This window comes from Falco punctatus, assembly GCF_963210335.1.
Source record: "Falco punctatus genome assembly, chromosome: 6".
NCBI lineage: Eukaryota > Metazoa > Chordata > Aves > Falconiformes > Falconidae > Falco > Falco punctatus.
In genome coordinates, this window is record NC_137585.1 from 5,518,808 (window position 1) to 5,532,610 (window position 13,803).

General features: G+C 49.5%; 1 protein-coding gene across 6 annotated transcripts in view; it reads left to right on the forward strand.

Annotated features, from left to right (window-relative positions):
- The window catches only part of LSAMP (limbic system associated membrane protein), a 1,038,741-nt gene that overhangs the window by 865,573 nt on the left and 159,365 nt on the right, over positions 1 to 13,803 (forward strand). For all 6 annotated transcript variants that reach the window (XM_080393375.1, XM_080393373.1, XM_080393376.1 and 3 more), the window contains one exon: positions 6,473 to 6,705. In XM_080393375.1, coding sequence (XP_080249501.1) covers positions 6,473 to 6,705 — 233 coding nt within the window. The remainder of the gene's footprint in view (positions 1 to 6,472; positions 6,706 to 13,803) is intronic.

A 13,803-nucleotide genomic window follows, 5' to 3' on the forward strand; every position in this document is an offset into this window, starting at 1 on the left:
TACCCCAGAAACCCCGTCCCAGCCTCGTGCTCCCAAAGTGGCAATTTACTAAAGAGGATGAGCAGAAGTGCAGGCATCCTATCAGCCCCGCGCCACCCCAGCAGGGGGATGGTCTGAAATCGTCACCTGAGTGCTGAGATACCCAGGGGGCTGCAGACGGGTGTCATGACCAAGGCGCAGCATATGTGGCTGAAAGAAAGTGTGGGCTGAACAGATGTGGCGTTTTCCCCCTCCTGCCAGTTTTCCAGCGCAGGACTGGATTTAAGCAGTAGTTTTCTAAATCCTTCCGAGGGCCTGTGTTATCACACTGGCAGTGGTGGCTCAGGAGCTATTTATGCCCCGTTTTGGGAATCCATCCTGTTTCAGCACAGTATTCCCTCTCAAACAATGACCTGCTGTGGGTTGTGGCGCATCAGGAGAGTGGCAGCAGCTGGACCAGGCTGGGGAAAGAGAGGAACAGTGGCAGCAGGGAGAAGAAGGAGAAGTTTGAGCAACACCTCATGCCCATGTATTCAAATTCAGTAAAATGAGGGTTTCGGTGCTTGGCTGAAGGGAGGTTTCAGGCTCTTGGTTGATGCAGTCTCCAACTGCCATCCACTTAGGGGGCCCTCGCAGAGATGAAGATGTGTTCAGCCGTAGTTGTCTTCTGTAGCATCTACTGCTGAGGAGAGCCCGATCTGGAGCAGTGGGAGCCACCAGGGAAAGGAGCAGTGGCAGAGCTGCCTTGCTCTTGAACTGGTGGCAGGGACCAGCACTGTGGTGGCAGTGCCCCATCCCTGGAAGGGTTCAAGGGCAGGTTGGATGTGGCTTTGAGCAACCTGGTCTAGTGGAAGGCGTCCCTGCCCATGGCGGGGGCGGGGAGTTGGAACTAGGTGATCTTTAAGGCCCCTTCCAGCCCAACCCAGTCTATGATTCTATGTTTCCATGACCTGCCTGGACTCTTGCCCTGAGCACCCTGCCTGGGAAGGTCAGGGTTGGCATGCCCATGGTCTGCCCTTAGCTCCTCGCTTGCTGTGTCCCTGCTGCGACAGCAGAGGGGCTGGGCTTTTGTTGCCCCTCTGCTTGACCATCTCTGCTTTCAAGTCCTTGCTTGCCATGCAAGGAAAGGCTGAAGAGCGCGAGAAGGCAAGATGAAACAGCACGAGCAGGATTCTCTCTTCAGCTTCCCTCAGAAGGCTGCGAGTGGTATTGTGTTTAACCACCGCATTAGCTTTCCAGGATCATACTTCGCAACACAACAGAGAATTTGTCTTGCACGTTCAGAGCTGGCAGCCAGGAGCTGACGTTGCTTTGTGCTGAACAAGCCGTGTTTGATCCCTCTCTCTTTCCCTTATTGCCATTTTGCTGCTGGGGGTAGAGGGCAGCAGGGGAAGTTGTTAGCTGGATCTTGCGCGTGTGTGAAGTGAGAAGATTAGAGCAGGCTCATCACAGAGCCGAGGGGAAGGCAGGAGATCTGATCCAGGGTGGGTCTGACATCCTCTGGCAAGAGCAGGTCATGTCCCTCGGTGAGGGTATTGGGGGGGGGGTGGGGTGGTGTCTCAGGTGCTTAACTGCGTGTGCATGCGGCCACTGCGTTTTGGCCTGCTGCACGGAACTTGTCTTACAGCAAGCATCATCAAAGGGTTAAGGGAGACAAGATGATTAAAGAGGAGTGTGGAAATTATGACACAGAGCTGTCACCACAACGTGCTTTGGAGAAAGAGGGCAGAAAATGCAGCCCCAAACCACACTATATTTATTTTTCCCCCAAATGAGGTAAGAGCCGTGGCTTGCTGGCAAAGCAGCACGCCGTATTTCATTAATCCTAGCAGCTCACCTCTTCTCACTGGTGGGGCTCTGGCAGAGAACAGTGGGATTGGGTCTGCTGTAAAAAAAAATTATTTATTTGGAATTACAACAACAATAAAACCACCCCAAACAATTATCCCGGGTTCAAGGCGACCCAATACATCACTGATAATGCTGTAAAATCCCCATCATGTTAATCATTTCAACAGCAGCTTCACCAGGTCCTACAGGGCTTCCTTCCTGCCTGTTCATCACTGTAGGCTATAAATATCATCCACCCCTTGCAAACACCATTGAATTTACCCCCAAAAGACACCACCACCACACCGAAGGCAAAAAAATACTGCCACTCCATCTCCATAGCCCAGCTGCTGTGCTGCTTTCTCTGAGGCAGAATGGGAAGCACTCTGGTGAGCCCCCGGCTCTCGTGCATCCTCCTTCTCCTCTTCCTCACCCCTTGCAGCCCCCACCCTGGCAGCAGCGCATCCAGCCTGGGGAGCCTGTGCTAGGGCTTTCCAACCCAATGCTGCCTCTTAGCAGCGAGCCTGCCTGCTCGCTGGAGAGAAGGGAGGGCAGAAAGCTTAGGGCTGAGAGCCGCTGCAGTGACAGGCAGATCAGCTGCGACGAGTGTTACAGCAACGTGCTGGGGAATCGATGCACTGTGCAGCGGTGCCTGGGCGGGAGGAGGAGCAGGAGGCGCTGGGGCTAGCAGTCAAGCACCAAGACCCCAGTAAGGCGGAGCGGGCAGTGAAACATCCAGCCTTGGTGTCCACCAGGAGATATGTGGATGCCTGAGCTGCCCTTTCCTTTTCTTCACTCGCTGACACACCTGTCAATAGGAATTACCCCAAATGCTTTCAAGGAGGGGGGGGCAGGGGGGGAAATAAGAGATCTCTCCTGCCCAGGTGAAATTTACCTTAGAGCCTATGAAGGCAGGTTTGCACGAGTGCTGCTTTGGCCCAGCAGGTGTGGGAGGAGAGAGGATGAGCAGCAGAACCTGCTCCCAGCTCCTGCCCTCACCCTGCCTGGATGGTGCCAAATGTCCCCTCCCAGGCTAAAATCCGGGGACCAGGAGCCATGGTGGGCAGCCCTGCCTCTCGTTCGAGGTGATGGTTCCTGCTGAAGGTCCCAAAGCGTTCTCTGGTGAAAGCATCACCCTCTCCCCTCCCTCCTACCGCACAGCTCAGCCCCATCATCTCCACGGGGAAACCGAGGCTGCAGGAGGTGCGTGACGATGGTTCCTTACTCCATGTCCAGTTTCTAATCATCCTCTCCTGGCTGGTTGTTACACAGTCATTAGCCACTGTGTGGGAACTGGAAACACATCTGTGGCAGCTAAAAATGGTGTTGTCACTAAAAAACCTCGGGTGCCACACTTCACTATGTTTGTTTACAAGAGGGCAAGGAGGGCTAAAGGGGCATGGCAGCAAGGGTTTTTTGTCTCTCTGTGTCTATAGTTTAAATTGGTGCTAAAATCAATAGTTCCCGAGTCCCTGCAGTGTTCGTGCAAGGCATGACCATTGTCACTAGCTGGTCCTCTCGTTAGCCGCATCAGAGATGTCAAGAAATTAAACCTGAAACTGTAAGGAAAAGCAAAATGGATGGATCACAAATCGTTTGTTAGCGTTCAGTGACGCCAATGGTAGTGCTTTCAATAAGCGTAATGAAAAGTGTTTGACTGTCTCTGTGAACTTGATTATTGATTATTAGTGAATAATGAGTCATCTGATATCTTGCTGATGCTGTGCTCCTATTGCATTGCAGTTAAAATGTCAGTTAACGTGCCATTTAATATTCTATTAGTATTGAATTAGCACTTATTACACTGTGAAAATCATCACCATAAATCCTTATTAAAGCATGATCCATACAGCTGGGTGGCATCTCTGGCAGACTAAGAGGGGGGGTGTGAGCAGACGGACATAACTGAGCTGCATCATCCACGTGGATGCATGTTTGGAGCACACCAAGACTCGGAATTTCCACATTTGTACATTGTTTTTCCCTGATGGTTTGATAGGAAGAGGTATGCTGAACAGAGCAGCTCAAATCCATTTCACTTTTCCCATTTTCCTCCTTCCCCTTTCCTTCTTGCTCCTTCTTGCTTTATTTTGCTAGCAGCACCCAACTTATTGCAAGGTTGTCTGACTGTAGGTGTTGACCACCATACTAGGGCTGACCTCAGGGGTTGTAGGACAGGTTATGAGACACGTTTTCTTTTGGGCAGAGGGGAGTGAGGGTCTCCGGGTGAGTGCCCCCTCATGAGTACAAGGGCAAAGTTTTGCTCTGACCGTGCCGCTGAGCTTTAGCTGACCTGAGGGACATCGCAGGGGCATCTTTACTACCTCCAGGCAGAGCTGTGCACTGACTAGGTGTGGGGCAGAGCCACGGGGTGCTGCGCTGTATCGCAGCACCACGGTATAGGTCCAGAAAGCAGCCCGGTGGGGCTGGTGTGGTGCGCTGGATCTGCTGGTGCCCAGCAGCACTGATAGGTGTGCCAGGGGATTTTCAGAAGTGACTGAGAAACTTCAGCTCCCACTGACTTCAGCTGTTAATCTGCTTAGCTTCTCACCACCATCCCCCCTGGGATTTTCACAAATCCAAAATGTGTAGAGAGCGGCTTCGAAAACCTTTGGAAAAGACCCGACCCCTCGTTCTCGGTGCCATCGTGACTCTGCACAGAACCAGCAAGAAGGCTGGTGACCCTCAGGCGGCTGGCTCCGGAGATGGTCTGGGTCTCCCTGCAGGGCCACTGCTGCCGCCCCTGGGGCACAGTGCCCTTCCCAGGTCCTTGCTTCCAGCCCCGTGGCTGGTGATGACAGCCCAGGCGGCCGAGTGAAGCGTGGCACCGCCGTGTCCCAGTGGTGCTGGTCTGTACATCTAACTGGCTGCTCATGGATTCCCCTGCCCCTTTCTTTTTTACAAAGAGCAGCTTTGTAAAGAGACCACAGGTGACAGCTGAGAGCTCACCTGGCTGGGAGGGTGGGCTCTGCTCTGAGGGCCAAGCCCTCGCTCCCCTCCCTTGGCTGGATGGCGGCGCTGCTGGCCGGGGCTGTTGGGCCGCTCTCTAAAGCAAATGTTTGTCGGATCAGACAGAGCTGCTTCCAGCTTGGCCAGCAGCGTAGCGTGCCTCCCATCGTTGCCCACACAGCCTGGCTTTCCTCCTGCCCACCAGTAACCCCAGAGCATCTGTGGGCCAGCCAAAAGGGAGGGGGTGAGAGGTGCTGGCCATAATGGTAGGGTCACCTTGCAAGGGATGTCTTGCAGCACAGCATCAATGAAATGCATTCAAATAGAGGAACTTGGAAAATGTCTTACCCGTGCTAAGATGCTATACGAAAGCCTACCATCAAATATTTGTCTTATCTTGAAGCAATAATCTTTATCCTCTCTCTTTTCTCTTTCAAATACAACATATGCTTGAATCGTGGTGGGGAGGGCTGCTGGGTTGTTTGGCTGCTAGGAGGCTGCAGGCAGAGCTCTGAGAAGTGAAAGAGCAACAGCTCTGGAGACTGAGCTTCCCTTTTTATCCACACAGTAAACATGGTGTGAGCTGCTGCAGGGCAAACCCCCTCAGTGTGGCTGAGCCTGGCCCTGGTGGGCTGCCAGGGTGAAGGAGCAGTTATGTCCCCATGTCTTATTCAGCCCTGGACCTCTGGAATGAGACACAGCTGAGAGTGACCAGGACGTGCCTCCTCGTTGGCATCTCCTCACCTCTTCTGTGCAAGCCACTTTCTAGAGGTGGGAAGTGGTACAGGGCAGCTGCCATAGCCAAAAATGCATTTGTCATCACAGGGCCTTCGCCGTGCTCTGTCAGGGAGCAAAATGCTTGTCACACAGTTGCAACAGGGTTAGTCGGTCCTCTGCCTTGCAACAGCTGCCAGTCAGGGCTATGGCAGTTGCTGGTCCTGCTGCTGCTCCTCTGCCTGCCACCCCTACCTGTCATTCCTCCTCTCCTGTCTCACCTGGGATGGTCAGAGGACATGCTCTGTGTGTCACAGGGATGGCAGGGACACCCCCGCAGCCTCTCCTTTTCAGCCTCAAACCTGCACTTGCCTGCATAAGCGGGCAGATGTGCAACGGCAAGGGTGTGTGTCTGTTAGGAGGGCGGTGTTTGAGGAGTGAATGCTCCTGTCCACAAAGCCATTTTTTGTCAGAGGGATGGGGAAGAGAGGTACCCTGTAGCTCCCTCCCCTTGTGCTGCTGGAACTGAGGGATGGAGCAGCTGTGCCCTGAGCTGGCAAAGCTGGAGCCCTGAACCTTTGCCCTGCAGGCTGACAGGGGGATGGGAATGTCACTCTCTTGTATACTTAACTTCTGAAGGTGAGGGAGAAGTATGGGAAGAACTCCTTCCGACCTTTCCCACTGGCAGGGTTAGAAGGGATTTGGTGACCAGGATCTCTTGTGGCCTTCCAAAGTCATTTTTGGTGCAGGTGTAGGCTACAGACAAAAGGAAGAGAGAACAAGAGGCATGGCCATCCCGAATCCCAAGGTTTCCTGAACCAAAGTTTCCTGAAACCTTTCAAAAAATCATTGTGGAATACATGGCCATGGGGCAACAATGGTGAGGAGATGCTGTGGTTCACTGGCAAGGCAGGAGTTTCTGGGCGAATAGGAAAGGGAAGAGACAACATGGAGTTGATGGAGGGGTTAATCTCTCTCTTGTCTTTCTCTTCCTCTACAGGTGTTACGTAGAAGACAGAAGCTCCAAGGTTGCTTGGTTAAACCGTTCTGGCATCATTTTTGCTGGAGAGGACAAGTGGTCCCTGGACCCTCGAGTAGAACTGGAGAAGAGAAACCCCCTGGAATACAGCCTGCGGATCCAGAAAGTGGATGTCTATGATGAGGGGTCCTATACGTGTTCAGTGCAGACGCAGCATCACCCCAAGACTTCCCAGGTTTACTTGATCGTGCAAGGTAAGCAACGTGCCAGAGAAGAGAGCAAAAAGCAAAAGACACAGTGGGTGGAGGGGTCTGTATTTTTCCTAGAGAAACCCCAGAGTCACTAGAGTCAGTAGCCTGTGCATCCCTTAGGTTTGCAACAGGAGTCAGCAGGACTGTCCCCTTGCACTGTGGCGTGGCATGGCTTTGCTCTGCGCTCAGTCTGGCCTTTCAAAAGTTGTGACAGAGCAGGGGACACCAGTGATGCCCAGACATATTCTAGTATGATGCAAAACCAGCTCCTGGCTCTGATTGTTCTGGCGTTAAGGGGAAACATTTGTTTATAATGACACTTGTCAGAACATCGTGTTTGTCTCATCTCTTCCCAGAAAGCCCTCTGGTTTCTTCGCCTCCTCCTTCCTCAGATTTCCTTTCTTTTTGCTTGTGTCAACAAGCTACTGTGCTGTGGTTTTTGGCCCTCTGTCGTCAACTCTTTGCAAGGCTGAGGAATTAATTTTCCTGGGTGTTTTTCTGTGCTGGGTCATTTGTTTGCAGGGTGTGCTGTTGCTAGGCATGTGTGAGACCTGGTACTTGAGGTAGCTGCTGCGTACCCTACGTTGCCCTCTCCTTTTTTAGCTAGCCTCCTCCTCTGTGTGTCATAGGGAACTGGAAACTTGGCTATCTGAACCAGCATTGTCTTATCTGTCTGCCTGCATTTGCAGTATGACAGAGTAAATGCATTAAGGAGTTCACCTATTACAGGTAAGGACATTATGGAATTTAGTTGTTCCATCCTGTCCAGACCAGAAAACCAAACAAGGGAGTTTGCTCTGTTTTGTTTTGTTTTGCATTTAATCTTCATGCTATTCTGTCTATCTGCCTATTTATCTAAAATATTTATAGAGCAGCTTAGATAGATAGGTATGTATGAGTGTGTTCAATACATATTACAGACATGTTCAGCTTCTAAATCATCATTCAGGCAGGAGTTTGCTATTTCTCCTGATTTTTCCTGTAACTCAAAAGGCTCCAGCTTTTATTTCACCCAGCAAGTGTTTTGAATTGCTCTGGATATAAATGCATGCCCAGAGGGACTCTTCCTCTTGCTGGTATTGCTTGGCAAGCTGAGGGCTAGCTAGCAATCCGAGTGTTCATCTGCACGGTGAAGTCTGGGTGTACGGTCAGAGGTGATGCTCTACGTGCGCATGGAGCGAGACAGAAGGCTCCTGGTTTAGCTTCTTGCACAAAGTCCTCCCCCAGCGGTGTGACAAGTGGCACACAGCAGCACGCAGAGCCACTCTCCCGGCTCGGCTGAGTGTTTGCTGGAGCAGCGGGCTGTGGACTGTGCCCCCCAGCCCTGCAGGTGTACCCTGCCCGCTGTAGCCGTGCATAGCTAACTGGCTGTAGGTGGGTTATTGCTGGTAAAATCTCACAGGATACAGTTTCCATTTACCTGTCAAGAAAAATACAGGTATAAATTAATTTTAGAGCCATGCACATGTATTATTAATTTTACTTGTGCCTATTAGCTACGGGCCTAAGGAAAGGAGCAAATCTGAGCTCTCTAGCTTAGCTTTCACCTAAACGTGTGGGTGTCCAGCTCTGAACTGCTGCCACCTTTCTGAGGATGAGGAAATGTGGGTTTTGGCACACCTAAACTCTGGATGCCTGTAAACAAGGTATCTGTGGATAATCTTTGTTCTAATGCCTGCCACAGATTTAACAAAAGACCTCATGCTTGCTTTTAAGCACCGGGTCCTGTAATACTGTAATTAGTTGAAACTCATAGCTTTGATTTTTCTACAAGTGAATTTCATCCGGTAAAAAAAAAAAAAAAAAAAAAAAAAAAAGCCAAGCAAAATACAAATGAAAAATCCTTTACAATTTGGAAGAGTAGACTCATCATTTTAAACCGTGTTTTAAAAATAATCTTAACTAGTAAAACTAATTCATTAGAAAATAGTATACGTTAAAAAATAATCTCTTCCCTCTTTGGGTATCATTTTCTCATATTGATTATTATTATTCTCAGATTTGCAGGTTGTCTGCCTGAAAAATAGTCTGCCACTAGTACAAATGAAAGGAGCTTGGATATTGAGTCATGCTAAGCTTTTTGGTTTTATTTATTTAATGTAGTTTATTTACTTGGTTTTGTGCTGATAAATTTAAAAGCATGGGCTGTGTAGAGCTCTGGGCATCCCAAATGTAAAAATAAATAAAAAAAAAGAAAATACAGCTCTTGAAAAATTAAATAACAGGTCAAGCAATCTGTGCGGTAATCTGGCTGGAGGATTTCTGGAATGGTGGTCAGCGATTCCCTTTGAACAAGCCCAGGGAAACCGAAATAAGGCAGGGTCAGAGACTCCCTGCTAGCTTTGCAGCTGGCACGGCATCACTGGCGACGCCTGGATTTGTCAGTGAAAGACCGTGCAATGGTAGCTGCTCGTGCCCTGGAAGCAACAGGCTGCCTTAGAGATGTGCTCAGGCTTCCCATCCTGCTCGGTTTGTGCTGCCGGGGGTATTCCTGCTCCCCACTGCACTCTATACCAAAGACACATCCTTCATCTCCCCCAGTTCAACTCCCTCATCTGTATAGCCACTGTCAAAACCCAGCTCCTATTACCTGTAGAAACAAATGGGATAGCTATACCAGAGACTAACTAACAGGTAGGTGGATACTGGAGTGATGCTGGAGCCCTTATAACTCGAGAAGACCACTTCCATGCCCGCAGTGCCACTGGAATAGCTGGGCTAATGATTCACTGCGTTTAGATGACTGCAGGCTAATGGAGTTGCGTCCTAGGAGCAGGTCCTTCCCTCCTTTGAGAAAATCAGCTTTCCCTGTGGTGAGCTCTGCTGGCCAGAGCTGCAGGAGTATCTCACAGAAAGAGGGACATCACCTCTCCAGCGTGGGTGCCCATGTCCTTTAGCATTTCCAAGGAAAGAGCCAGCTGTGCCTTGTCGGGCAGCACCAGTCTCTGCACAGCCAGCCTTCTCGGTCTGTGCCTTTCCTCTCTGTAAGTGTCTGTGCTCACTGACAGGATTGCTCCCAGCTGGGGCATGTTGCAGAGGTCTAGAAGGGAGGTAACGAAACAACACTTAAAAAAAATTGCCACTTGATAGACAGCTAAAAGTAGAGAAAGTTCTCTTCATAAGTCTTTCCTCCTCAAACTTCAAGCCAACTCCGCTAGCAGAACTAGGCATTCCCTGCCAAAAGGTTGGTCAGTATAACGTGGCCACGAGTTGTGCCGTTCTGACCCAGGTGGGCAGCACTGCGTGCAGGGGGGTTGGACGGGAGGTACCTGCCCCTGCCCAGCTCAGTTGCTCCCAGATGCTGGGGCTGCGCTATCTGCACTGGGGTGAGCACATGAGGGGGCTGCTCCGAGCCACCACCTCACTCACAGCATCTCCTGCTGCTTTGCTTGGGGTGTGATAGCAAACCTCCCTGTGAACTACCCCAGATGTTTCTGTGGTTATCTCCTCAGAGGAGCAAAGACCTGGAAGGACCCACAAGAGGTGGTCTGGTCCTTCCCCATGCAGTGAAACAAGATCAGCTATACGGTGGTTGCCCCTAACATGTGTTTTTTGAAGACAACCTGTGCCTGCATAGCCATTATTTCACTCTCCTTGCACTTGGAAAGCTTTTATTAACATATGATCCTAATTGATTTTGCTGCCAATTATTTCTGGTCCTTCCAGGACACATCATGGTAATTTCTTCTCCTCTTCCTCAAAACTACCTTTTATCTGCTAGAAGCCCATTAATCCCTGTGTCTCAGAACTCTCTGGTCCAGCTTAACAGGCTCACTGCTTCTCACACATCTGCTTTTACAACCCTCATGTCATATGGGTTTCACTACTGTCCGATTTGTCTACATGTTTCTTTAAGTGTGCTGTCCAAAACCAAATCAAAAGTCCCAGTTTAGGACTCAGTCATGCAGATAAAAATACCAGCCGTGTTTTTGCATATCATGCTGCACTCACCTAACTCCAGAATGAGGTGAGATTTGCCTTTCTTTTATAAGGGCACCTAATTGCTTTTGCTTATTCAGTCTCTCTGCTGCTTTCTAACCCTCTCTTACTGGTCTGCGGCACAGTCTGCAGCTCGTTCCCCACTTCTGTATTGGAGCATTAATAGCCCCCACCCACCCACCCCCACCCCTTCCTGGGCATAGTGCCTGGTGCTCACTGGTGTTGGATGCCATCTGGTTGGTTTCTCCATGGAGACCACTTCTTCAGTTTACTTATGATCCTGGTCTCCAAAGCACTTGCAGCTGCCCCCAGTTCAGTGTCATCAACTAAAGCCTGGTGCCATCTCTCTGTTCCATCATGAAGGTGTTAATTAAAGTATTGAAGTAATCAGGGCACAAAAGTGGACTGTGGTAGCAACCCACTAAAACCTCCATCCCTGGTGGATAGCGATCCGTTGGTTGCAGCTCTTTGAAGCATCCTGATGGTGATTTAACATCCACCATATTCTCTTAGCTTATTCCAGAGACTGTCAGGCCTTATGAAGTCAAGATATATCACATCATCAAGCGTACTGCTCCTGCAATATCTGCTATGCCAGATATCCTACAAAAAAAGGGAATGAAGCTGAGGTGACATGATATGTGCTTGCCAAAAGTACATTGCTTTTTTTTTTTTTTTTTTTTTTTCTCTCTTACTGTATTATTATCCTCTAGGTGCTTATAAATGGGATGTTTAATCGTTCATTCCAGTATGTTCAGTGACTTGTTCCAGGAGAGCGAGTCATAACGGGGAAGTGGAGGCTGCCCCATTCCCAGCGTTACTTTGAGTTCTTGTTCTTTTAGGGCAATGTCCTCAAGCCCTTCTCAGGCATTAAATATCAGTGGAGAAAACTCTGTAGTCCTTACTTTTCTCATGTGCAGTAAAGACTTAGGTCTGTCTAAGGCAGGCTGAAGGAATGACTCGCGAACAGGAGCAAGCAGATGGTTGCCGTGTTTGCTGCCCAGAGCCTTTACAGCAAGGCATCATTGTGAATGGAGATGGCTGGGAACCTTTCAGTTGAAACTAAAACACTTCACTAGTTTTGGCTTTGTTTAAAATTTAATCAGGAAGGTTTTACAGGTTGGAGATGTTTTTTCTGGTCAAAGTTGGGAAGAGAAAAAGGTGTAGCATTGCCACAGCTTATCTGAAAGCTGGAGCATTCAGCAGAGGTATGGAGAAGTCACGCTTGCATTTTTGCTCGGAGCCTGGAACTCCTGCAGGCTCACTAACATCTCTTGCAATTCCCAGTTTTTGGCTGTTGAAAGAATGTGAGCTTGCCCTTGTTTCATGAAAAAAAAAATAATAATGAAAAAGGCTTTGGCATTTTGGCAAAAAAAAAAAAAAAATCAGATTTGGAGACTTAAGCAGCAAATTTTCACAAAGAGGAATTCTTGTTTACTGCCCAGCCCTAATTACAAACTCAAAGTCAAATGTATAGGAGCTAAAGGGCAAATTCTGGTTTTCTTTCAAAGTGATAGGCATTGGTGTGTGAAAAGAACCACAGGGTGTAGCCTTTCTCCGTTACGCATTGCTTTTGTAGAGCTCCTTGCTTGCAAAGATTCAGACTGACCATTCATTGTTTCAAAGTGGTATAAAGATGTATTCATTGTGGCCAGGATCTAACCACAGAAAATTTATTACTAACTGTGCGTGGTAGGTTAGCTGTGCCCCCTCCCAGTCCAGTCCTCTGTAATTAAAGGACTTTGTGAGAGTGACTGGTAAAGCACTGGTGGAGAGAAATGCTTTACCCACAAAGGCAGCTTGTTTTCCCCTGTGTAAGCACTGCTCCGGCAGCGAGTCCCTCGGTCGGAGCTGGATCTAGAGCTGAGGAGAGGGGGTGCTGCCCATCATCTGCTCAGCCCTTGTCCTCATTGATGAGGACAGTGGTAGGGAAAGATGACAGGGAGAGATTATTCTTTAGACTTTGGGACTGTGAGAAGGATTTCCAAGCAGAATTGGAGCAAGGCACATGAGCGTGTGCATATAGGAGGCACGTAGGAGCCTGAAGCCAGGTCTCAGGTGGAGGTAACTTCTGCTGGTCACCAGCCCGGGACCTGAGCCCATAAGCCAGAGCAGGGTTCATCCAACCCAAGGTAGATGTTATCACTGGAGTGGGTCACCATGGACCCTGCCATTCATGAGGAGAAGCACTTTTCTGAGGCACAGTCTGGCTCATCCTAAAGTAGCTGTCCAAAATTCATGAGACGAATTGACCAGTGGAAATAACGGTGTCCCTCCACTGGCTGTAGCGGGGAGCCTGGGATGAGCAGTGCATATGATGCCATGCATCCTTTCAGTCTTTCCAGACCCCTTGCTGTCATTCTCCGCTGGAGTTTATTCCCTGCCAGAATCCGGGGCCGGTGGCTGTCAGTGCTTGCAGTGGATCACTGGGAGACCAGAGACAGACTGGTTCTGAGCTCAGCAGAGCTGTGGTGGGAGCCCATGCCTGTCTTTCCCACACCTCTTTGGCCAGCACTGGAAGCAGAGCGGTTTGAAGACAGCTGAAACTATTTTTCCTTTGCTAGCCAGACAATAAGGATTTTGGAGTCAGCTGCTGTTCTCCGAGAGATGTTTGCTTCCCCGCTTTGTGGGCGCAGAGCCCAGAATTTGGAGGGATCTTTCTGAGCGCTAGCACTGTAGCACTTTCAATTCCAGTGAGTCTGCAGTAGGTAAGAATGAGCACAGACCACTTTGTCTTTTTCAGGACATAGCCCCAGTGGGAAAATGACAGCGAATTTGGCATGCTGTTGCAAAGAATAATGAGTTAACATGGGAGTATGAATTTTCTGGGAGGAAGAAAAAAGATCATTTTACTGGGAGCGGTTGGGGGAGAAGAAGAAAAGATTGGAGGGAGGAGATAAATTCAGATTACCACAGGGACTGGGAAAGACAGGACCAGCACGCTCAGAAGGAAGTGACAGCGGATGGGTTTGATGGGAAAAATAATCTGAGAGAGCAGGGAATCGTCTTGGGGAACTGAAGCACGGTAGATCTTGTTGCCACCCTTCCCCTGTTACCATGGACTGTAATTTCCTACCAGTGAAATAATTCCAGGATTTCAGGCACACAGTAGTATTGGTGGCGTACTTTCTAGGTTTTCTGTGCTGGTTTGCTTTGCCCAAA